At 36.2% G+C, this 26,895-nt stretch overlaps 2 protein-coding genes across 5 annotated transcripts; one reads left to right on the top strand and one right to left on the bottom strand.

Annotated features, from left to right (window-relative positions):
• Window positions 1-1,589: 1,589 nt before the first annotated feature.
• Window positions 1,590-17,977, bottom strand: LOC135688529 (neo-calmodulin). The gene is made up of 5 exons (XM_065205421.2): window positions 17,837-17,977; window positions 17,227-17,253; window positions 14,190-14,333; window positions 12,920-13,162; window positions 1,590-1,928 (listed from the first exon to the last, which is right to left on the bottom strand). The coding sequence occupies exons 1-5, from the start codon at window positions 17,841-17,843 to the stop codon at window positions 1,903-1,905; spliced, it is 447 nt and encodes a 148-aa protein (XP_065061493.1). The 5' UTR covers window positions 17,844-17,977; the 3' UTR covers window positions 1,590-1,902.
• Window positions 17,978-19,015: 1,038 nt separating this feature from the next.
• Window positions 19,016-26,883, top strand: LOC148957177 (neo-calmodulin-like). 4 transcript variants are annotated; one of them, XM_089115749.1, is made up of 4 exons: window positions 19,016-19,346; window positions 23,600-23,743; window positions 24,737-24,982; window positions 25,594-26,883. In XM_089115749.1, the coding sequence occupies exons 1-4, from the start codon at window positions 19,280-19,282 to the stop codon at window positions 25,749-25,751; spliced, it is 615 nt and encodes a 204-aa protein (XP_088971875.1). In that variant the 5' UTR covers window positions 19,016-19,279; the 3' UTR covers window positions 25,752-26,883. The 4 variants fall into 4 exon arrangements, with proteins under 4 accessions (XP_088971875.1, XP_088971874.1, XP_088971873.1 ...); XM_089115748.1 differs by lacking the exon at window positions 19,016-19,346 and adding an exon at window positions 19,742-19,888; XM_089115747.1 differs by lacking the exon at window positions 19,016-19,346 and adding an exon at window positions 19,920-20,602.
• Window positions 26,884-26,895: the final 12 nt, after the last annotated feature.

The following is a 26,895-nucleotide window of genomic DNA, read 5'->3' as shown; positions in this document are numbered from 1 at the left end:
CCCTTTTCCCCTCCGGCTACGGCGGCCCTGCAAGTCCGTGGCATTTTCCTAAATGTTTCTATAGAGAAACACAATACTTGCTGAGGACATGTCACTTGTGACGACAAAGACGATCGCCCGCTCGTGACGATTTTCGCCTCGAGTCTCAAGTTGTCGGAACACTTCTCGTTTCTCAACTTCAAACGCATATATTTCAAAAACGGTAACAGTGATTTAAAAATTTTCGATCCCAGAATTTGACACGGGTTATTTTTGATCGTTGATCAGTCTAATTATTGACACGGGTAATTTTGGATCGTGTCAGGTTGACTACTTAAATAACATATAGCACCTGAAAATAGATTGGTAGCACTATTTTTGGTCCACTTCTAATTTCGTTAAAACGAAAAATGTTTCCTAATGTAAAAAAAGGTAAAAAGAGTAGTTCAGCAAGAAACATGCACATGGTGAAATGATATAAAATCTAAAAGAACTGCTCCAGGCAATTATTTATTTTTGATATTAAGCTAAAAAATTATCCATCATTTTTAACTCTAGATAACATGTATCTGAAGGAAACAAGTTCTCTGACAATCTAACTTGTAAAGCACATAGTAATTTCATGCCATTTTAACAATATGTCTTCAATCTATCACAAGCTATCATCTACTAGCGATGTATTACAATTTTGGTCGCCTTAGGCTCGATGGAAAAAAAGTTTACATGCCATTTTGCAAACTTTTTTATCAAAATCATTAAATTTTGATATATCTTTTATTAGATTTGAATCATCTGTTTTTATATTCTATCTGATTGTTTATTGTGGTTCGTGATTGCTAGCTCTATCATGCTCCCTCAGAGTTCACAAAATCAAGCTGCGCAGCTGTTCCATTTTGCAAATGGCCGATGAGTGAGAGTATTGTCTTCTTTATTATTTCATACATTAAATTAAACAACCTTTATGAAAAAGCAATTTCTCAAATAATCTGCGTTAGACGCGTCAAACACAGCATTTTCTTTCGAGTCACAGAATACAGGGGATAAAAATACCTTAAAGTAGCTGTGTAATATTGGATGGGTTTAGTTATTTTCTGAACAAAATGTAAATTGGCTAACTTAATGACTATAGTTACTTGTCCTCGGATTTTTATTATTGATTTAAACATTTTAAAATTTTAAAAATTTATGATGACTTTCCAAATACCAAAATATCATCCAAGCAAAATTAGTTTTTCTTTCGAAATTTTCAAGTTCATAGTTAGCACCGCTGGAAGTACCATAACTGTTAACATGCTTCATAATTTTACATTAAAAAAGGTTTGGTGTTTTCAACTGTTTGACATGAATATCCTTTCCAAATTTTGACTCTCTTTTCCGCATTATTGATTTTATTTTTACTTTGTAAAATCATTCCTCTGATAGGAGGCTGCTAGAACATAATTGATCCACCAACCAGCTGCTTTCGACTTTCTGACTAGACTTTCTGCAAATATTTTATGTTGAATTTTTAATACGGAGAAATTTAGATGGCCTTGGACGCTTACTTTGTGCAAAAACCAATTCTATTTCATAAATTATAAAGAGAAGGTTGCAAAGAAATACTAAATTGATTGAAATCAGAAAAGTACTCTGCAAAATTTATTTTACTAAAGTAATATATCTGGCAATTAATTAAATGTTTAGCATTTGAATTAGCTGACATAGGTACAGATGAGCCATCATCCGGTGTTGTCCATTACATGATAAAACTGCAATATCCAATGGTTTTGCAACAATCAGTGATTTTTCAATGTCATTTATGGCCTTCACCAAAGATTTCAAATGAAAGCTGCATGATGAGATTTTCCGTGACAATTCAGAAACCTCGTGAAAATATCCGTGACAACCTCGTAGCCACTGGTACTCATCTCTTTGCGTTGATCATCACTTCAGCATCACCTTGACAAATTCTATTCGAAAATAAAGATGATTAGTGTGAAATCATTTCAAACATTAAAGATTCTCTATTTGAATTACATTTGAGCCCTTTTCACACTGCATAAATTCTTGCTAGTGTCCGTCTTATCAATCTTACCAAGTGTCATCGAATGAAGTGCTTATTTTTTGTGGCAGATTAGCAAGAAACAAATCTTAATCAGTTTAGTTGAAATGGTATCAAATTAGAATACGAGTGACATGAACTATAGAAGCATTTTATTTTCTCGCAAAAAACTTCAGCTCATAACAATCTTGGTCCATACACCAAAAGCGTGGATAGGTATTAAGACCCAAACGTTAGTATTTCACCATTTTTTGTCTACTAAAATGAATGCGAAGGCACTCTTGAAGTAGCCGAAGTTCAGAACTAAAGGCACTCTTAAAGTGACAGAAACAAAGTTTATCGCAGACAACAGAATGCAAGGAGAAATTTATAGATACATAGTTGAACTCAAAAAAGAAATGAATACCTATAGTCACGTAAGTTACAGAGCCACGTGATCGTTCTATTTTTTTCTACTACCTTTATCGTTAAAACATTCCAGCCATAACAATTTAGCAATTTTAATGTGTAGGAATGAAATTAGAAAATAGAAAATTGAAGAAAATAGAAAAGAAAAAAAGAAAAAGGTAGACGGAGAGGAAGAAGAAAAAAAGAAAAGTTTGCACAAAAAGAGTAAGAAAATATTGAATAAAGGGTAATGACCTTTCTCTTTACAGAAATTAGAAAACTACGACTGTTAGAAAACTAATTACAAGCAAGCCTAAGCATGGTGTTTCTTAGGCTAAATGCCGTAGATATTGATAACATTTACGGCATAGATAACAGGATGTTGTAAGGATATTTCACAAAAGCGTCGCTTGTGTCTTCAAAATGTTCTGCATAAAAATTTATAGAAAACAGTAATCATTCTAGAAAACAGGGTGTGACAAGGAAATGGGTTTGTTCCTAAGGGTGTGGTTGACCTTATATCTCCTTTTGTCGGTAGTCAGATTTTGGCTGGATCCGCCACTGCTTTTTACTTGCCTAAAAATTTTCTGCGAACCTGTCTATTACTGGTTCTCTCCTGCAAATACTATGCCACAAGGATCCTATGTCCAAGGATCAATATGTGTTCCCGATCATTAAAGTAAAAAGGCTTTCCATTTTGATTTCTTCTAGATGTACCATGCTCATGTCATAAAATTTTTTTTTGGTCGGCCTTTTCAATATTACAGTTTGTATGCACTGTTAATCTTCCTGCTTGCCTCATTTGTCTGCAGCAAATCTTACGTGTTTGTCCGTTTTTCGAGAACTGTAAATTGTTTTTACCTGCCATGTTTATATTTTCCATCTTCATGAAATCTGTTCTGTTGTAAGCCCTTCTGGCTAGCACCAATGATTGGTACCTGAATATAGATAAAGGAAAATACACTGGTCTAGTCTTTATTGACTTGAAGAAGGCTTTCGACACGGTCGATCATAAAATCCTACTGGAAAAAATGAGTATGTACGGAGTGACCGGCCTGGAACATGACTGGTTCACATCATATTTGGAAAATCGTAAACAATTCTGCAGGGTGGATGGCACCTCCTCTGATGTGAGGGGAATAAATTGTGGAGTTCCCCAAGGCTCTTGTCTTGGTCCACTCTTTTTCCTGATTTACATCAATGATTTGCCTTTTTCCTTGCAAAAATCTCATGTCAGCATGTATGCTGATGACACGGCCATTTCCCTCTCTTCAAAAAGTATTGGTGACCTTCAAAATGACCTAAACTTAGATCTTTTGAAACTACAGGATTGGCTGCATGCAAATAAACTTTCCTTGAACGTAGTGAAAACGCAGTCACTTGTTATAGGCTCTGGTCCAAACATCCGTAAGATCGAAAGCCAGCCTGATGCTCCACCATCTTTTTCTTTTTCAATAGGTGATCAGAACATTGAAATGATCACCAACACAAGATACTTAGGTGTTCAGATAGACAGTAAGCTCAACTGGGACAAGCATATCGATACTATCAAGACCAAGGCTAATCGAGCCCTTGGACTTATTAAGTATTCTAAGAAATATCTTCCATCTGACATCCTCAACAAAATGTATAGAGGAATTGTTGAGCCCCATTTGAGCTACTGTTGTTCCGTTTGGGGCTGCTGTAATGAATCAAAGCTTGACGTGTTGCAAAAAATCCAAAATAGAGCTGCCAGAATTGTAACTAGCAGCCCATACGATGCGTCTGCTGCTCCGATAATTCAGAATCTTGGCTGGTTAACCATCAGAAATCTTGTAAGAAAGGAGACAGCCACGCTAACTTACAAATCTCTAAATATGCTTGCACCAGACTATTTGAGAAAATTATTCGAAAAATGTTCGGATGATAGAGAACGGTTTCTGCGTTCATCAGAAACTGATCTTAAGATACCGCTGCTAAAAGAAATAAATGGCCAAAAGGCTTTTTCTTATCGTGGTCCAAAACTGTGGAATAATCTAGAAAGGGCTACCAAATTGGCCCCCTCCCTGAAAACCTTCAAAGAACAACTATAGTCGGGGACAACTTTTATTTCATCTTTACGTTCACTTTTTATAGCCTTAGTATTATTAAATATTGTAAATTAGGTTTGATTGGTAAATTTCTTTTGTTACTAGTATTTTAACATAGTTATTAGCTCTTATTTTATTTTTTTAAACAGGTCAGGTTGAAAAACATATTTATGAACCTTTAACCTGTATAAATATTATAAAATGAAAAGAAAAATGAAAAATGTTCCTGGTTTTTTCAATGTAGCGAAAAAAACTGTTTACTGGTCCTTAATAAAGCTCTCGATGTCGTAAAGGCAGAGTATACGCGCTTTGTCCATTTAAATATGTATAACTTAAAATAACTGCCTGATTGCAAATTGTTTGGAAGTTTTCTTTAATAATCCAATTTAGGAAACATCAAAAGCTCTCTGCTCTCTAATCATTTTCTTTTAACTAGGGTCACTAAAACAACGGCTACACGAAATTAATATTTTGAATAATTTGACAATTAAAGACAGCTTAAAGTACATGTAAATATTTCATGTTTCCCATGACGGAAATGTACATGGTGTCATAAAATTTTTCAACTCCAGCAATAATTAATGGCTTTGGAAAAATATACTTTAAAACTAGAGAAAATGCATTTACTTCAATAACGGGCAAGATTTCTCAGCATGAAGAATCTCCAACCACTGTGGGCATTTGCGAAACACACCCAATGTCAGATTTGCAAGTTAAAAGGTTACTGTTGTTTTATAAAAGCCTCCTATGAATTATTTGGTACACTAACGCATTTATATTGCATTTCCTATCTAGGTTTGCCTTCTGATCAATTATGGAAAATGAACTCAGATAGCTGATCAAAGAGACTTTGTATCCAGTGGCGAAGCTAGCCAAAAATAGTTGGTCCTGCTGCATGGACAGGGCCACGCCCTTATTAAATAGGAAACGCCCATGAACATAAATCCTTTTTTGCAGATGAATTTTTACCTAAATTCAGCAAAAAGCAAATTTTAAACTGATGTCTATCTTTTGAAAAACAAACCCATACTTAAAGGCTTGCTTTAGGGTGCTTAGTTTTCAAACAAATCTGTGTTAATTTGTAATAAGCCTCTACAGCTGGAGTAAAAGTTCAAATTGGTGATAACTAATTTTGGCATTAAAGGGGCAGGGGTGATATCTTAAGTTGCATATCATATACTTGTAGTAGTTGAAATAGCAGGGCCTCCGACGAAGGGGGGGGGGGCCGGGGGGACCTTGCCCCCCCCCCACTTTTTTGCAAAACAATAGAGATTTTTCAAAATCTTTTGCTATGGGTTTTAAATTTTCCCTTGGCCCCCCACTTTTCAACCTTTGTCGGAGCCCATGAATAGTGTAATTAGACTACTCAAGATTGTCGTCTCATGAATCTGACAAATCTAGATACTTTATTTAAATATATTCAATAAACAACAGAGTTCAAAGTCTGTACAGGCAAGTTCACATATTGTGCAAAACAGTTATTCTGCAGCTGATAAATAGAGTTACACTTGAATAATGTGTCGCGTTATCAATAAAAACAACTTCATTAGTCAAACCATTAGACGAGTAAACAATTCAGGTAGAAAAATATACTTTCATACAAGCAGTTCAGCGTTCAGCTCATCAGTACTCAACATAGCAATCAGTCACACAACACCAGTCGCTCGTTAATCTCTTACAAATAGAAATTCCGCTGAAATTGGTAATGCTAGGCGCACACGAGAGATTTTAGCTGAGCTAAATGGCACGAGTAACATTTAGCTCAGCCATTTGCCTCACGTGTGCGGCCGTATTTTTGTGTGAATTTTGCCTCACGTGCCGAATTTTTAGAAATCAAACCAGTTTGATATTTTTTGTCACTCGTGGCAGTTTGCTCACCGTGTGCGGCGGTCTGGGCATTTTGCTCATGACCTCATCAATTGTTTCTTACAATCCCGTTCACTCCTACCTATTCCTCCATAGATAACATGTACATTACCACATTCTTTAGGCCTATACCATTTCCGCCTATTCTTATTCTAGCTTTTACGAACTCATTCTAAAAAGTTAAAGCTTTGCCAACACAAAACACTTATGTTGTAATTAGGGTCACTTTGCCCTTTGCGAGCGTCATGTTCCGTAAATTTAAGCTTGTTCCCGTGTATTTTTACCATTTGTTGTCATGTTCCCTTGTTCCCGAAAGTCCCTGGGAGACCCTCTATAATAGTGGTTTTCCCAATTTTGACAAAACAATAAGATTGGAGGCTATAATTAGACTCCAAAAAACATATTTGTAAATTCAATACTATAACTGCAAAATGAAGGAAGCATCACGTCCTTATTTATTCAATTTCTCGTCGTAAAACCTCTCAAATATTTTCTACCTATATGCATAAAAGCACTTCGACCCGTTAATCATCATTTGGAAAATTTCCACCCAACTCTTTATTCCTGGCAAAGCAAGATTGTGTTGGCCAAGCGCGATTTTGATCTTTGGACTTTGCGGAACGGGATATCATTCAATGCGTACGATCAAAAGTGATTTGTTGACTGGTCCCGTGGTGCATCAGGTCGGAAACCCTATTGTCAACAAGATCACACCACGGATGGCCTCATTCTGGTCATCGATCACAGGAATAACGTTGGTGAATATGCGTTTTAAAAAAGAAACATTTCCAGCCCGTTGTCGCAAAAATTTACAATTTTTCATTACATTTGGCATATTTCGTTGTAATTGTGACGATTTTATGAAAAATTCCTGGTTTTGAGCATCAATTCGGTGATATGGAGTGGTGTTGTTTACGTCTTGAGGGCCTAAAGGATTGAATCTCATTCTGAGGAAAATCGAGTGAGTTCTACCAGATAAAGAGAGCTTTCGTTGTCAAATAAAATCATTTCGGATAATTTACGTATTGTACTTTTATACACAGATAAAGATTTTGAGAATTGCTTCTTGTTTTTGGAAGATGTCGTTGATTGTTTCGTGCCCGGCAAAATACCCTTTTTTCGACCATAGGTGTAGTAATGACTCACAGAGTTTATAATAGGGACCCCATATATAGACAGGAAACAACGTGAAAATTTCGCCTGCAATTCTCAGTTTTTATGTGTATAAAGGTGCTAAAAGAATCATTTAGACAAGATGGCTTAGAAATTGTCAAATCAAACATCAGAAATACGTTTAAGACAGTTTTAGTCTTTCGTGGTTCGGATTGAATCTCATTCTGTATGTCATTCTGGTGTCGAATCTCATTCTGAATCTCATTCTCATTCTCTGTCTGAATAGCTCCCGAGATGGAGCAGGAATGCTCTATGTTCTAGACTATTGTGAAGCAGGACTAAGACCCCGTTTACACGAGAGCGGATCCGAACCGGATCGGATCCAAACGAGTACGGATAGGCCTTGCGTTTACACGGAAACTGGAGGATCCGTATACTTTTGGATCCGCTATCTGAACACTTTTGGGATCGCTTTCATGGTTCCGAACTGGTTCCGAACTGGTCCAAATGGTTCCGATCCCGTATGGTTCCGAACTGGACCAGATCCCGTGTAAACGGGTTGATCTGGTCCAAATCGGATCCGTCAACGTTAACTGTCGAGAGTGAGACAGAATATTTTTCAGTTCAAGGTATTTTGAATATGTAATCTGTGGCTTTTTGGCGCCAGAAAACCGAACATCAAGTTAATAGACTACTGTCTTGAAGAATTATTACGAAACCTTGACAAAATGTCGTCGTACTTTGTCCTCGTATTTTCCCGAACCTGCCCATCTGCAAGCTTTTCAGTTTTATAGTCCAATACTACTTTTAAAAGTAGCGCAGTTTCCTCTTCAGTCCACGGAAATTTACCCTTTTTAGCGTTACCTCCCTCCATGTTCAGGTTGAACTGTGAAACACCATATGCGCGCCACTATTCGAAAAGCGCATGCGCGTAACCAATTGAATTCATCTGGACCCGTTCCCGTGTAAACGCAAATGGTTCATTTTCATTTTATAATATTTAATTTTTTTCATTTTATAATATTTACACAGGTTAAAGGTTCATAAATATGTTTTTCAACCTGACCTGTTTAAAAGAATAAAATAAGAGCTAATAACTATGTTAAAATACTAGTAACAAAAGAAATTTACCAATCAAACCTAATTTACAATATTTAATAATACTAAGGCTATAAAAAGTGAACGTAAAGATGAAATAAAAGTTTTCCCTGACTATAGTTGTTCTTTGAAGGTTTTCAGGGAGGGGGCCAATTTAGTAGCCCTTTCTAGATTATTCCACAGTTTTGGACCGCGATAAGAAAAAGCCTTTTGGCCATTTATTGTTTTTAGCAGCGGTATCTTAAGATCAGTTTCTGATGAACGCAGAAACCGTTCTCTATCATCCGAACATTTTTCGAATAATTTTCTCAAATAGTCTGGTGCAAGCATATTTAGAGATTTGTAAGTTAGCGTGGCTGTCTCCTTTCTTACAAGATTTCTGATGGTTAACCAGCCAAGATGCTGAATTATCGGAGCAGCAGACGCATCGTATGGGTCGGATCGGATCCCGTGTAAACGCATTGCCATTTCAGGGATCGGATCCAAAAGTATCCGGACACTTGTGGATCCGATCTGGTCCAGGTCTCGTGTAAACGGGGTCTAAATTTACAAAAGCCTATTGTGAAAAGGGACCAAACATAGGGTATCACAGGGTTGTCGTAGTAAAGAACAGGACCTTCAAATTAGCACGGGATGTCTGTATCAGCTGGCGGAACTGGGGACTGTCTATCAAATAGAATTTGATACTTCTCTGTTGTGAAGCAGGACCAGCAGGACCTTTGGCTTCCCCACTGTTTGTATCATCATGAAGGCAATGTATGCAAGAGTCCTGTTGTCTTTCTTTTCAGCAAAACAAGCACAATATAGATGAATTCTACCAGTTTTCTTTAAATTCATTTTGCTTTCAAACAGTCAAAGTTGTGTTTTGCCACCATCAGATATTTTTTTGGGGCACCTTTACTATGATAGTTTGACTGATTCAAACTTTGCAGATATTATCAGCACCCAAGGTACCCAAAAAGGCTACTGGGAAGAACGAAGATGCTAAGCAAAACCGTCAGCTTGAATAATGTAAGACCAACCCACTGAAAGTTCAAAGAGAAGAGCGCTTGAAAATTGGGCTACGATGTAGAAGCTTCCTTGAATGTAAAAGGTAAGAAAAGAAGCCTGTAAGGTTGAAACGTATAAATCAAGTTGACTGAAGAAAGAGTCACAGCATGGTTATTATGATATTTTCCAAAACAGACGGTCATGAAAAAGTCACTTAACAAATTTGCGAAAATGTACTGTTCAGGAGAATAGAAAGAGGAACAAATGATGCCAAAATACATTCCCACCAAATTATAGGAAATGAAGTGTTTTTCTGGAAAATTCTTTCAATTGATGACTCATGCTGTACTCTAGCTCTCTAACCTAAATGAAGAATTTAGTCGTGGGAGAATCAAAGTTTGCACCTGATTCTAATAGTATATCCAAATAGCTGATGGTGTGCTTCTAGGAAGAGCAACGGCTGCAAAAAATCTGATTTCTCATCTAACCGAGTTGATAGGGTCTCAACTTTCTGGCGCTCACAGCGGAGGCAAAATCGAGACCACTTGACTGTAACTACGGATGCTCAGATTTTGGCGCTACGCCCGCGCGCCCAAAAAATGTCAAATGGAAATCGGCCTTAACCGAGTTGATCTCGACGGTTTCATGTACTTTCGAGCATGGAGATTTAGAATCAAAGATGGGACCAAAAAAATTCTGTCTCAGTATCTCGTGATTGATGACTTCATCGATCACGAAAAAAACAGTCGTAATTGCCATATATATTTAAAATAAATAATTGGCAGGACTTGACCTGCGATTGGCTAAACGTCGTTGATCTTATTTTGTTCGATCGCTCAGTTATGGCCTATAAGCTTAAGAACATAATCAGCCTTGAAAGTCTTTGGTACAAATTTGAGCTAAGATCAACGCACTTAAGCAATGCAACCAACAAGAATTTGCCAAGATCTTCAGATCCCAAGACTAAATGCAGAACACGTGAATAAGCGCTTTAAATACTTGGCTCTAAAAATATGGAACGAAAAGTCTGTTGATATACGAGAGGCCCTTACAAGAACAAAAGCAAGAAAACAAAAAAATTTGATTTTTCGAAGCGTTCACAGGAGAACGCCGAAAACGTTTCGTTTCGATTAAGAAAGTGGACGGCTCTTAAAAGTTAGCAGTAATGTGGAATGAAATTTTATCGAGCGAATTCGCAATTTTGCAAGCATTTTTTGCTCCCGTTCAATTAGATGGACGTTTATGCGCATTTTTACACGAAATTTTGGCTACTTTTATAAAAAGCGCTTCTTGCACTGTTGTCAGTTTCGGGTTCCCTGACAAATCTGTTACACTGTTAATGCTGAATAGAATAATTTACTGTTGGAAACGATCAAAATTGTTACGGCATTTGGAGGCCTTTGGGACATCGTAGACGAGAAAAGAGAGCGATGAATTTGTGGATTTAGCCCTCAAAAAGTTATTACTTGGTGGGAACATTTCAAGCGCGACACCTTTATTTCAAATTGATAGGGAGTAATTAAAATCCAGTGTAAAGGTTTAAATGGCAGATCGATGACAGTTAAAGCAAAACTTGAGGTGTACAATTATTTTTCATACCGTTTATGACGTACGGAAACGAAACCTGAACACTGTAAGATCGTCAAATAAAGTCTCTCAGATCCGTCCAACAACGTCACTTGAAAACCGTTCTTATAATAAACTGGTACCATAACATCACAATAGATGACGTACTGGACCACACTGGATCTTAACCTACAAACATTGAGATCACTATCATCAAGAACGGATTTCAATTGATTGGCCATGTTGCACGTATGCCAGATGAATGGCCTGTTAAGGCATTAATGCAGAGCAAGAGGAAGACTCGAGATTGGTGGTGCACACAACACACGACGAAAGACTGTGTGACAGCAACAAGCCTGGAAGAGACTGGTATTCGAGATCTGTGGCAAGATAGACAGAAACAGGCAGAAATGACGATACGCCACGAGGGAAAAGCAAGAAGAGACATCCAACCTCCAGAATGTTTCAATTATCTTATTTTTTCATTCATCGTTCGTATCGGGTTTTAAGTCGTGTTTTATATTCGTAATAACATATTTGCATTAGATGGCAAGGAACCATGGATGTTTCTCGAATATTTACAACTTCAGAGATATATATTAGATACAATAGATCGGGGAGAGGGGGTGGTTCCGTTTCACCATCAAAAGTCTCTCGTTTGCGTGTTGTGGTGGCAATTGTTTTATTTTTGTGTTTGAATTACAAGTGTCGCCTGTGTGCCTTGGGCTTCAATAAAACTCAGAAAGCAAGAATTTCATGAAACTTTAAAGGTATTTATGATGAATCTTATTTTTCCAATTCTCGGTGGGACTTTTTCGTAAAAAAACCTCCCGATCAGGCGTATCTTCAAATATGGTCTTCAAAAAGTATATCTCGCATGGCAGTTTTTCGTCTCTGGCGTACTTCTCTTCCGATTGCGCTTAATTCAGATTCACCCTGTTGTTTCTATTGTATAGATGCTTCCCATTTGCATTACATATTTATTTGTGGGATTACTCCCTCCTCAATCCATACATCAGCTTGTATGAAATATCAATTGCTATAACTAGATACAAATTTGTACGACGAGAAACAAAAAAAGGATGTAACATAAATTGAAGAAAATGGAGAAAGCAGGCTTCCCCATAACAAATAAGGCAGCTATTACGAGGGACTGTTGATCTTCTGTGGAAGATAAAATGAAGAAATGGTTTTGCAATCATATTGAAAAACCACGGCATTGGAGTTCAAATGAAACAATTTACAAGGCATAGACATCATATAAAGACTTGGAACAATCTGGTGAAACTAGCCAATTGTTGTTTTGCTTGACACATTGTGTTGACAACTACCTATTTGACACTTTCCTTTGAACTAATTGAACAAATTGAGTTGACTTTCGTTCGAGAAAGAGCCTAATCTAGGTAAGCCTGCGTATTATTTCTTCTCTCAATCTTTTGACAAAAAACCAAATTATGAATTGTGCTCCTTAGTATTTTCTATGCCTGAAGAAAACAAACAGAAAGCGAAGTTGCCCTACCCCCTAAAGCACCCCACATAGCTAACAGATAGCCACCCTCGCTAAACTTTGCTCGCCGTCAAAAGTTGAGTACACAATAGTTGAGTAAAGTGATTAGTGAAATGTCTAGTCAATTTGCCAGGAATGAATCAGTTACAGCAAATGGAAAAAACGAAAAAAACGTTTCAGACATTTTCTTCAGACCAACTGACACGAACAAGACAGCCGGAATCTTCTAGTCCACATATCTTTTTCTAGCACACTTTGCTCTACCCACTGCAAATAGGCAAAGGTTAAAACAGCATAACTTACCTTCATAATTGATATGTCCGTCCCCATCAATGTCGGCTTCTTTGATCATTTCATCCACTTCTTCGTCTGTTAGTTTTTCGCCCAAGTTTGTCATGATATGACGTAGTTCAGCTGCGCTTATGTGTCCATTACCATCTTTGTCAAAAACTCGAAATGCTTCTTTGATTTCTTCTTCGCCCTCTGTGTCAATATTGTTCCTTGCCATCATATTCAGAAATTCAGGGAAGTCAATTGTGCCATTTCCTGTAAAAATTTAAAAGTCTTAGCGTTTCACTAAAAAGGGGACTTAATACTTCACGGTGTCAACCCATTTTTCTACGTGCGGTCTATGGCTTTTCGAATGTGGATGCATTTTCACAATAACATGCAATCAATGAACATGCTAAATGCAGCTTGAACCAACTCAATAGCTTGCTCTGCTAACGGAATAAGAATTTGTTATATATTTACTTGTAGCAATTTTCCCCTTTTCCTATCAGGTTTTGCAATCACTATCATCTCTTTGCATTTTGATTCATTGCGGATAAAGACTTTTGGCTGATTTTTGCACGGTTTTGTTCTTTTCTTGGACCCCAATTTTAGGCCCCCTCAAAAGGAAATTTTAAGTCAATACTTATAATGTTGAAAAAGACAAATTATGCCAAAACACCAGTTTTAACAGAAGAACAATTTAGGCATTATCATATAGGGGTCATAATCACTTTATCCTTTGCTTTGTAAAATACTGTGTATATTTTGTAATTATATCGTTATAAAAAGTAATGTAACAGTCATATTTTTTCAAAGCAACGAACGTGCAATTTTATCAGAATTATTTGACAAGAAAATGCATTTCACAGCCAAAGTAAACCGCTATTTTACTTAAAAACCTAAGTACTGAAATACTATCATAAAAACATTGAGTAGCCAGCCCAATCTACTCAAGAAACAAGAAATTATTTCAAAAAAGCGATCAAAAACTAAAGAAAGAAACTGTGTCATACTGATCCTACAGAAATTTATTAAACAAGAAACTGATTTATTTGACAAAGCCATAACCTTCAGATTCAGCATAAATCCAGGATCAACATTCTATTAAAAAGTGAATATCGCCAATTGTTATCGGGTAGATGTTTCTGCATGACTTCTGTAGCATGAACAAGCACCCTTATAATGTTCGCAAGAATATAGATTTTAAGCTATATTGTTTAGTTTTGTGTCGGCGTTAATCTTACCGCATTGAAAAATGTCTGCTAATCTTTGAACCTGCCAAAAAACTTAGCCATCTTACCGTCAACATCGACTTCGTTGATCATGTCCTGCAAATCAGCTTCTGTTGGCGATTGACCAAGACTTCTCATAACATGTCCCAATTCTTTAGTTGTTATTGAACCGTTACCATCACTGTCAAATAGATAGAAAGCCTCACGATATTCTAGAAGAAATTAAAAGGGCAACTTATCAATATCTTCAGAGCATTTGCTATTTTCAAATGTCATTCTCCAAATCAATTCGAGTGGAGGCTCTCAATTCTACTGCCACTCAACATTGCAACTTCGGTAAGTACTGTCCCAGCTCTCTTATTCTATTAGTCAATGCGCAATTCGTAGTAATGTTATAACAAAGATTTGTACGCTTATGAGTATTCGTAGGTATGTTATAACTCCTCTTCATAAACCAGCTACTGGTCAGGGCATTTGAAGAAACTCCTTGGTTGCAAGTGTTATTTATGCTGCAAAAGTATGAAGGTATCTACATTTCTTTAACAGTAATGAGTTGGATCCAGCAGATAATTCTCAAATGTCAAGTTAATAATTGGGGCATTGGGTTGATGTTGTTCTAAATTTAAGCCTCAGTAGCGCAATTTTGGTACAGGCAAGATCTTTAGGTTTGATGTGCAAACTTTACATCGATGATTGAAGTGCATCAAACGTAAACGATAATGATTTCGGCCATCTTAAAAAAAGGGCCTTAGTTGTGGTCAAGGAGTTTTGCCTTCAAATACATTGTTAACCATGTATGTTAATTGTCATGCATGTATGTCAAAAAATTTGTTAACCATCCTGGAGTATATGGTTTTTCGTAAAGCAAAATGAGCCTCCCATTGGATTCATTCGACTATATCTATTGCAATCTTGATTTGCAGAATAAAGGAAGAGGCAGCTCCGTTATAAGGTGGATCTCAATTTTGGTAAAGTAATTGTTAAATTTTTTGACAACCTTGTAGTTGCTTTTGAACCTAACTACGGGATGATGGAAAGATACTGTGGTAAAATTGAGGAGAGCATTGAAATTTATTGTTCCAGAATTGATTTCATTTATCACTAAAAAATAGGTAGAGTTGATCTTACAAACATGTTGGTCAGTTCATACTGGTATCTGAAGGGACCTGGTAGAAACATGAAGGTTAATGCTTGGCTACTCTAAATGAATCGTGGCTCTTGGCTGGCCCTTGGGCAGCTCATGCCTGAAAGCACCCATTTATTGGACTTTGTTAAAATACCATAGTTGTGAATATGAGTCACGGAACTAAAAACCCTGAAATATGCCAATGTTATTTACTGCCTCATTAGGAAGAGAAAGGGCAGGAAGAAAACTCTTTACCGTTTGTGTTCCCTTTTTGTCGGGTAAACAGCAATTGGTAAGCTGCAATAAGCAAAGAGGGGCATCCTTAACTACTGTTACAGTAAATTTTCTTTCACTGCAGATGGCAACCTTAGCTTCCCCGAATTCAATTACTAGCATCATGGGAAGGTAGATGTAGACTATGATTTTTGCTCCTTCATCCGTCAAAGGTTTAGTGCTAAGAGGATTGGAGTAATTTTCAAAATAAAGCTCTAAATTGGATACGGGTCTTTGCATTCTTTGTCGGCCTAATTTCAGAAGGAAACGATTGAAAATAATTTTGGAGATTTTTAGGGGTCATAAGATAATAAACTTCTGATTGGCTTTTTACGATCCTCAACTGGTTATATATTCCTAAACTAGCACATTCTTTCATTGTTTTGACGTTCTATAACTTGCAGAGTGTCAGATGAAAAGCTTTTGTTTATCTTGACACTCGTGTCTTTTTCTAAACAATTTTTAGAAATAAAATATATGTTGCATTTCAAAAACTGCAGAATTATCAGATACATCGATCTGCACAAAGAAAAACAGGGACGCAGACGGAGAGAAGAAGAGAAAGAAATAGTCCCAAATGCTGTCCAAACGCAAAAAGAGCGAACAGTTTTCTGTAGGCCAAAATGTTTTTGTAAAATCCTAAATAAGTTATATAAAAGGAAAAGATAGATACCCTACGAATATCATTAGACCATGGTGTAACACAGTTTAGGGCACCTTACGGCCTCCAACTAAAAGGGGCCCCCAAATTATTATTTTATATCAATGTTTTTAAAACGTCACTAAAATTCATCAAAGTTTTTAAAAGCTTTAAGTTTTTCTTTAACTTAGCTTCCCCCTAGTAAATGAGAAAAATTATCATTTGTACATTTTGCTATGGTATTTGACATGCTCTACATTGTTGGGTGGGACTTTCTTGCAGACGGTAAATAGGGGCGCTGTTTCAGATTTCTCGGTGGGCCCCAGATGTCTCCTTTACACCTCTGCATTACGCCAGTAAATTATTGCGAAAAATAGCGTATGTACATGCTGCCTTCCACGCCCATCAAGAAGGGAAGGAGGAAGGCGGGCAATTACTCCTAGCAAATTGGCCTTCCGGTCGCCTTTCCGTTATATTTACATAGGCCTTTAAAATCCTTTTTTAGAAATATGCAAAATTGAGCTATCTTCACCTTTACTTCCAACCACTGAAAAGTCTTTACAAAACTCTCTGGGCAATAGCCTTTCCTTTTAAAGATTAAAGAAGTATATCAATCTTCAACAAATTTTTAATACCAAAATAGAAGCTTTTAAATTTCAGTTTTTTGAGACGTCAATCCTGAACGCTTTATAAATGTATAATTTGTTTCACACGGCTTTTCAATGGATCAAGTTGTTGATGAAAAATTTCGTCTTTTATCGCATACTGCTGTTACCATTTAATGATTATTCTCCAAAATCTATGTTTTCTACGATGAATCACATGCAAGATACCCGTAATTTTGAATATAACCTTGGATTTTACAAAAGTGAAATCCTATCTTGATGACCAAGTTCCACATTTAGCATTTTAATGACAAGAATGCTACATTTAGCAATAACACTATGTACAAAGCTAAACGTTCTTTTTTATCATTGCATGGCGGTATAACGTACAAAATTGAGATCTTAATCTATTAGATTAAATCTTTAACGTTCTATTTGTGAAAAAGAAACTTAAAAGTTACCTTCAATATCTTCCTCATTCAAAATGTCTGCCTAAAAGTAGAAGAAGCACTAAACAATTTAATATGGTGGTTATTATAAGGATCGAAATTTAGAGGTTACAGCTGGATTTACATTACTAAATTAACATTGTTTTACTATTTGTCCAAGCCACTTATTTTTCATGTCTCTTGAATGTAATTGATGAAAAATAAGATGGCGTTTGATGGATATTGAACACCAAGAGATTTTTGACAACTCTCCTTGGCGTGACAGTTGACATAAACCTTTCACCTAAGTTAACCTTGCAGTTATTTATTGCTTTGGAAAAAGTACTAGCAAGCCTTTAAGGGCAGCAACAGTTATGGCTGCTAGAAATTGTAAGCGAATTGGAAGATATAAATCTTTTCTGTTGGGCTAGATAAGTGATGAACATCTGTGAGAGTAAACAAAGAATGCGGTTCATCTTAACTGATCAAGTTCGCATATGCCAAGGACTAATTTGAATGACTTCCAGTTAATTAAATTCAAATTTGAAAAGAACGGAGAATGAAAAAGTTACATGAAATAACACTTAGAAGAGTACAGAATGCCAATTATGAAGCTTTTCTGCTTAACACTTAACACTAATACTTGCCATTTGCGCAGAGTGGCCAGTCTGTCTTCTTTAAGAAATTTCCAACAGAAATTTTTTGTCCATTAACATACAAAGTTGCAAAAGACTACTGTTGGAATTCATTGTAAAAACGCAGCCCTTAATAGTTGATAAGCTGGTTTCAGAGGTGTATTGTTAGAGGATGTCTGCCACTAAGCTTTAAATGTATTGAAGCTTTGTCGCTATCAAATACCTTCAATGCATCATAAGGCTTTTATTTTTGTTGCAAACATCTGCTGCTCAGCTGAGGATAAACTTCACGTGATCATCGGCTGAACGCAATAGCTAGAGCGAGCTTAAATGTTATATTGAACAGTTCCTTTAGTAACGCATCATTTTTAGTAGTAAAAAAATTGTAATTGCAGTATGCAGCTTTAAAATTTCTACTTTGTCAGAGTAATGTCTTTCTTGGAAAGCTTAAAATTCTTGAAAGCACGATTCCACCCTGCAATTTAAGATTGCCAAGAATTTTCTTTTTAGTCTGGTACTAGATCAAAGCCTTTAAAAAGATAAATCGAGAGGGCTTAACGAATCAGCACGATGACGAATAGGTATAACGGAATACTCTGGAGCTACTATAACATGTTTAAAATCTTCATACGAAATGTCCACAAATCTAAATTTCTCTCACTAAAGCTTTAGTATTCCATTCCAAAATAAAAACGAACAATCACAATCGATAAGATAAATAATCCGATAAAAACAGGAACAAAGAGCTACGTTGCTGAGAATTATTGTTTGAATCTTATTATTAAATTTTGCAAGTTTTCGATAGATCATTCAAAATTTTCTGAATTTCATTGCTACTGTCTTAATCAATAAAAATTCTCAGTTTGATACATGCTTGTTTTAATGGTGCTATAGAATTTCATTTTCAATTTTTTTAGAAATTAAAAAAATTGCACCAAATAAAATTTCAAAATACAATGTAGGCTTTTTGCGTAAATAGAGCAATAACGAACATAGCGTATTGCCAGGCAACCAAACTTTTCGAATACTATTTGTACTTTCCTTATTCTGGTTCTTGTGACTTATTAATTCAAACAAACAGAAGCACTATTGTAATTTGCAGGTACAATTGTGAGCCACAAAATGACCTAAATGTAAACAATAAAGATTAGATTCAGGTAAAGCTGAAATTCTCTCAATTATTTAAAGCAGCTTTCAAATTTCACGTAAATATTGCTAGTCTTCTGGCAACTTTAGCGATGCTTCTTTATATGCAAACATAGAACATATTACAAATTTTATAATCACGGAATTGTAGTTGTCTATTATATCATTTACTAAGATTGTGCTGGCTTCTACAAACAGATATTATTCTAAACAAGTGCTTTTGCTGATAGAAAAGCAAGTAGTTACTTAGAAAATCTGCGGAGGAAGCATGATATCCATTTGATGTATTTAAAACTTTCATCAATATGAACTGTCTTTGCACCAAGAGGCCACGAAATCAAGATTCTGACTTAGAAGATAATGAATTGGAAGGTACTATATTTTCACTTATTCTTTGCTCATATTTTACCTACTTTGCTCGCTTCCTTGGCATACTTGATATTTCTATACTATGATATAAAATGCATTTCAGTTCCTGCGTTTCTGAGAAACAATGCGTCCTGTTTGCCAGTTGTTTCTGAACAAAATTTTTGCGGAATATTTGCATCGGCTCATTGCATCACGTGAAATAATGTCCCAAGTAGAATAGTTGGCCTTTGTTTTTCATTCAAACCCATCGTTAATAGATTTACGTTACTTTTTGAAGGCAAAATTACTGGAAATCTATATAGTTTTAGGTGCAATTCTGAATGAAATTGAGAGATTACCTTGAATAAAGTTTCGGTGCTTGACGTTACCAGCTGTTTCTGTATTGGAGCTTCGTGAGAAAGCCAGCAGCAGCGGCGGCTATTGAACACTTTTAAACAAAACGTTTAGCTTGAGGTTAGGCGTTCCCTATATGAAAGTCGTCAAGTATCGAGAAAAGGACTATTACTCTAATGAAAATGAAAGACATATTGGAAAAATGTGTCAAGGTCAGTTGCAAATGCATTGTGACCATCGAATACTCAATTTAATGCTGAATGACCTTGTGAATAACACTTTATTTGATCCTTCTCTTTTTACAACGAGAAAATATTGCTAAAAGTACTTCACACGTTGCTCTTTGATGCAATTTGATCATTCATAACCTATGCAGCCAGGTAGCATTGTATTAAATCTAAGTCAGCTAAATTTGTATTCTTGAGAAAAGTCTTAAAATAAAATGCTGGGTTTGGAATGAAAGTGACATCGCAGCAACTGATATCTTAGTTAACATTTTATCATATTTTACCCATTTCAATAAGCAGATAATTTAAATAAGCAGATAATTTTAATAAGCAGATAAAAGCAAATTTTCGTTCTAAAAGTATATTCGACTCAGCTTCAAAATGGTAGGCGTTGTGTTCTAAAACATGTTACTGCGCGACTTGTCTGTAAAATTTCAGCTGTTCATTTGCATATGCTAATAAGCAGTGCTCATAACGCCTTATAAAAGAAATGCATAGATGATAAAATATCATTTTGCTTATCTTCTCTTGCAAAATCTTTTTTACGTATGACTGAATGAAAAGTATAGCAGGTGGTTGTTGCAATTATGTCGTCAAAGTATGAGGTAAGAAGAGGCCTCCCAACAATACTGAAGTCATTGAAAACTCTACTTCCGTCCTTCCACAAGGTTTCAATTGCAAAACGGATGGAAATGACAGGTAAGTAATAAAGCACCTCTCTCTTTAGCTATGCTCATATTTAAGAAATGTGAGAAATATTCAAAAAAGAGTCTATTTAGGGTTCATCAGAAATATTGAAAATGACAGAAGATTTGAAAGGACTTGAAAATTCAAAGATTAGAAATTCGATACATATTGAGCATAGGTCTTCTAGATTAAGATGAATTGTGGTTTGTTGATTAATTCAATTGCTGTATGTATTAACTTCATCTTTCAAATTGAACATAAGCTTAATCCAAATCCAAAAGTGACTGTTTGGGGCATAGCTGTAGCAATTAAAATTTAGCTATTAAGGGCCGAAGCAAAGATAATCTTTATTTGCACAATAATTCAAACGTTCAAAGGTTTTCAGTACAATCTGTTATGGATAGGCATATATTTAGGCATATATATGTAGGTTATAGGTAAAGCATTTCGACATTGGCTTCTTCGTGTTTGTTTGTAAATACCTGTGCTATGCGGATTGAAAAGTTACACTGTTCTTTGAAAAAAGATTAATATTGTTGGGTCTCAGGGCCAAATGTTTATTATAAATTTTAGATGATACAACTGAGGGTTTCAAGAAAAAATTTGGATTGTGCTTAGATAATCTAGATCTGTGAGTTTCAAAGGCACAAGAGAAGGAGGCCCCTTCTCTAGACATTTCATAGACTAACTATCTGGAACACCCGCTTTAAGGATGGTTGAACTGAAATAGGAAAAGATTTTTTAAAATCCTTTCACGGTGAAAGCTAGAGCCTTAAAAATGTTCACTTGGCTCGTCTGTTGTTTTCTGCTTCTTTTACCAACTGCTAGATATTTCGCTTAAAACATCCCAATGTGAATAGGGCCACAATTTTATGGAAATTTTTTTTTTATGTATACAGTCCGCACTAGTGGTTTTCAGTCTGTAATGCTAATTCCGTGCTCTTAAAATCAAAAGACTGACGAAAAGCATAGAAAGATTAGATGGGATAAGACAGATGCTTTCAGCTTGTTCGTTGCTCAGTCAACACCTCGAGAGATAGCTAGCAAGAAACGTAACATTACATTGCACTGCTGTGATAGAGTGATGGTGGATCACCTTCTGTGTCTGTAGCTTCAGTTATATTCTATCGTGCTTGTGGTTTTTCCAAGTAGATTACTAGTGCAATTTCTTTCTGAATATTATTGTGGTACCCTTTAATAGCGTTATTTCTTTGCAAGTTATGTTCAGATGGCACAAAATTGCTTAGGGGTTAGTCATTTTTGTAAAGAGGCATGTGCCTCTGTAAAAATTGATACAAGCTCTTCAAGTCCTAAAGTAAAAGTCATTGCCAAGTCAAAACCTAGACACAACTCATACGTTATATTTCTTAGAGAATAGCATCAACAAAATTTAAAACCGATTCTAAATTCCTCCTTCACCATCGACTGAATTCCTGGATCTTTTGTTCCATTTAATTCTGTGTTCTTGAAGGCTTCGTTCTAAACAGCAGGGACAACAACAAAATTTTGACTGCAATTCGACCTTACTTGTCCAAACTGGAGAACCCTACCTAGAGGACCCTACCGCTCTACCTGAAACTCTTTTGACTATATCGATAATTTTATCTTCTTTTTAGCTGAATATCAAATCTTTCCTATTAAATTTTTTCAATATTTTATGTATTTTCCTTACGGTATCTGCCGTTCAGATGTTATATTGCGATTAAGTAAATTTGGCTGAGTCTCGCTGACACCAATAAGTTTCTTAGGTTTGACTGGTCTCTTCCTCTTCTTCAAAGCTCGTTCTCCTTCACGTCAGTTTCAATGTAGTGTTTTGATAAAAGGGTAAATCTTCTACACTAGATGTTGAAATAACCCGATTCTATTTTGACAGTTAATTTTCACCTTTTTCCATTTCTCGCATTTGCACCAATGTTCTGTTAGTCAACTTTTCTTTTAAGCTCCTTAGTGTGGGGCTATTACGAAATTCATGATCCGTGACGGACGGACAAACGATAGTTACATAAGGTCTCAGAAATTAACGGATGATGTAGAAATTTTCTCCTTTTGTGGCATGAAAAAACCCATAGAGAGGTGTAGACGAGTTGAAGCATTCACAAATGGAATAAACACATTGCCTCGAAACGATACGAATATCCGTCTTGGCGGATAGACTGAATAGACACTTCAGACTCAAGAATTTAATTTCACATTATCAAATATTCTATCTAAACCAACAAACTTGAGATCAATTTGAAATATTTTTAACAATGGACTATCAGTAAGAAACATGATCAAACACATTGAATGACTATATTTATGATTATTTGGAATATTTAAGACCGAAAGTACCAATGTATCATCGTAGGGGACGGACGTGACGGACAGACTGGAAAATGTCGTTTGAGATTAATAATGTTGAAAAGCATATTTTTGTCATTGACATCTAGTAGAGGTAAATATTGATTGATATCAATCGTTTATTTGGTAGGTCAAATCCAATGTGCGCAGTTATTGGAGAAGTTTCGAATTGTCCGTCTGTCACAAAATGTTAAGAAATCTTTCCCTCCCCAGAAATAGCGAAGAAAGTGTTATTTTCTCTATCTATGATATGGTACCTCTATCACTGTTTATATTGATGATACAAGCAGAAAAAAGAATTTTTTCGTTTTCAGGGAACTTACGATTGTCCTTCTGTCACAAAATTTTTATGAAAATGTTGATCAAAATACTATGGTTACCAGTCTTTAATAATAGCTAATATCTATATATTTAAATCGTCTTTCCAGGTAACATGTGTCTTTGGAAATCATGATTTCAATTTATTGAGTAAAAAACAACCAAGAGTGTACCAATATCATAACTGAGGTAGCCCAACGCTGGATTGTAAGGCCAATGCTGTCATTCCGGTGACTCAATCAACGTACCACTTTGGAGTTATCTTTGAATAAAAACCTTCATATGTTTCAGTTTCTAGGTTAAACCAATTTCTCAAGAAAGAATCTTTGTCATGCTTTGATTTCTTTGCAGATGTCATAGCACTATTTGGTGCAATCAATATCAGTGGAACTGGTCGCATAGACAAAGACGAATTTGCAGATTTATTCTATCATCTTGACTTGGACATCTCTGAAGAGTACCTTATAAAGCTCTTCAATGCCGCAGATCGTGATGGTAAATGAATTGCCTTATAAACATTTTTAGTCTCCTAAACAGAAGAGCTAACTTTTTACAAGATCGTAGAGTCGGGACTCTTAGAGAATATTTTCTGGTGGGGCCTCAAACACCGCTGAGAATTTTAAATGCCAACAGGTTTTTTAACCATTATCATAATCATATTTACATTTTAATAACTACTATGGAGACAAGAACATTTTATAAAACATACTGAAGCTTTAATATGTAAGAAAGAAGATACGCTGAATACGCTGTCTACCGGATTCTGTGAATCTTGCAATTAATCTTAGGTAAAATATTTTTTGTACATTTATTTAGTTTCTTTTCTCGAAGTATTTGATTCTCGTTATCGCTTTGCTCCGTTTCTGTCCTTTACCCTTCATAATAGGCCCTTTCGTCTTGAACCTGAGTACAAAACATCAGAGTATTGATCCAAAATGCTAAGCTAGAAATACCCAGTTGTGGATTGGAATAGACCAATCAAATACCTAGAAATACCCAAAATCGCAAGCACATAAAAAAGTCGCCCAGTCAGTGCCACTTGCCTTTAGAATATATGACCAGTGGAGTCCAAAGATGAACAAGAATCCGCTATAAAAAGCGGATTCTTACATTTATTCACATCGAATCTAAAACTGTTTGGTCCTATAACGATCGGGCATTGCCCATTATCACTTTGTTATTAATGTTTTTTGCACAATCTGGGCAACGTCTGGCCCAAACTTAAGTGTGTCAGAAACAATAACGGTGAAATTTGCGATTAACCAAAAATATCTAAGGCGCGGTTCCAATGCACAAATTTCTGTCGAAGCGATTTTAATTGTATTGGCTTAAAAATCATACAGCCTTAACTTAACTTTGAAAAATCAGCACTTCAAACAAAACAACGCTAACATTCGAAAACATGTAGTCAAGAGATCTTATCCCTTCACTAAAGATGTTTACTGACAACCAAAAGTTTCATCAAATTACAATTACATTATTCTGCAGGTAGCGGGGCAATAGAAATTGGTGATTTTCTCACGACATTCCACGAAAGCAAGAAGGAACAAGGAGTCTACGAAACGAGGTTAAAGGAAACTTTTGAAATGATGGATTTGGATAACGATGGCTACCTATCTAGAGAAGAAATCAAGGAATGCATTCTGGCGACTTGCAGAGACACCCCTGAAGCAATGATTTTCAGTTTAATTGAGGATGCAGACACAAATGAAGATGGCCATATCAGCTACACCGGTACGTTTAAATTCACTAAGAAATTTCAGTTAAGGAATAGATGCCTTTCGAGTCCATCCTCTGTCTAGGCAAGTGCCTTTAACCTCATTATCCAAAATTACAGGGATAATTGCTGCTCTTTTAGGAGATCGAAAGGCATTCATATTAAGACAAATCATCTGTAGGCATTGCTACAGATATCACATCATGCTATCTGGATCTTCCTTGCAGCCATTAGTTGCTCCTTCAACAATTGCTTGAAGGCTTCCTTTATCTACACCTCGATAGTTTCTATCTTGATTTCGACCTTTACGCTCTACAGATCATTAGACAGATCACTACTTCTTTATAACTTTGTCAAACTTAATTAACGCATTCCAAAAGCAGGCAGGCAAAGTGGGAGATGTTTTTCCTGTTGTTGAAGATGACCGATCTATTCATAAATCACAGACTAATGTACGTTAATAATAATGACGCGCGGTAGAATTCAAAATGGGAACCGACAAGAAAGCGGTCCTTTGTCCACGTGAGACTAATGCACATGTGCAAGAGCGCTAGTTGTAGCTAAGGCATTAATATTATATGGACAGAGTTCCTTAGTAAAATCCTTGAAATTTTCCGTTAAATTTTAGAATTCTTAGAAATGTGGAGAACATACGGAAAAAATGTCACAAAAGATCGTGCTGACAGTTTGTATGAAATAATTACAAGCCAAGCAACCGACGGGAGAATCAAACAAAAAGCGCAGTCTAAATACGTGAACGAAGAGACAATGACAACTCAACTGTGAGTCTTCACAAAATGAGATTTATTTTTCACAAGATAAGCGTAGAAATTACACTTTTTATGCTAGATCATTTCAGATGGATTTGCAGGATATTGCACAATGCATTGAGAAAGTGAAGTACAGAGATTTGGATTTTTTTAAACGGCTTTGTAGGGTTTAATTCCAAGTACGATTATTTGCAAGATTATTGTTATGTAATGCTTAGTTGTCTATGATTCTGAATTGCGATGAGTTTCTGTAGTCGTATCATGCTTCTTTAAAAGGACTTAAATTAAGGAGAAGGGCCTGCATTTGATCATCTCGAGCATGGAGGAGCAATCAAGCGGTCGCTCTCATGATTCAAATGTAGATTTGAAAATGTAAATTTAGAAGAAATAGCGGTATTCTTCCAACCAATAAGCTGATTCTCGCGGCACATTTTTTAAGTTTCTCGATGTGGATATTATAAAAAAACAGATTCGTTATCTAGCAAATTTCATTGAACTCGTTTTGCGTCTTTCTTGAAAGAAAGCCGTGCTTTTTAGTCTTATTAAAAAAACAATTAAATATGCACGCTGCTATCGAGAAACATATCTACGTTTTAATAAGGACAGATGGGATAGCATTATTAAACACTACGTGCCCTGGAAGCGGCTCTAGAAGCGGCCCTGGAAGCGGCTCTAGAAGCGGCCCTGGAAGCGGCTCTAGAAGCGGCCCTGGAAGCGGCTCTAGAAGCGGCTCTAGAAGCAGCCCTGGAAGCGGCTCTAGAAGCGGCCCTGGAAGCGGTTCTAGAAGCGGCCCTGGAAGCGGCTCTAGAAGCGGCCCTGGAAGCGGCTCTAGAAGCGGCTCTAGAAGCACATACGAAATGAAAATTTCTGAAGATTTCACACGTAGTGTTAAATACATTCAGTTTACACGAAATTCGTCAATATCCTCTGGCCGATATCTTCGATTACGGCAGAGCTGAGTTACTTTTTCCCTTCTGCATTAAGCGCCCCTTAAATGAATTCTATACTTGGATATCCTATGCTAAAAAGTCCACATGAATTTGGCTCCGTAACAGCTTTTTAGATTTATTCGATTTTTAACTTTTGCAAGGTTTCCTCAGGCTTGCAGAAGAACCACTTAAGAAGCACATGAGCCTGTTTACTCGCATGCATAAAATACC

The sequence above is a fragment of the Rhopilema esculentum genome, unplaced genomic scaffold (assembly GCF_057945365.1).
Source record: "Rhopilema esculentum isolate cy_ngs unplaced genomic scaffold, ASM5794536v1 HiC_scaffold_36, whole genome shotgun sequence".
Classification (NCBI taxonomy): domain Eukaryota; kingdom Metazoa; phylum Cnidaria; class Scyphozoa; order Rhizostomeae; family Rhizostomatidae; genus Rhopilema; species Rhopilema esculentum.
This window is presented reverse-complemented; position numbering and strand designations above follow the sequence as displayed.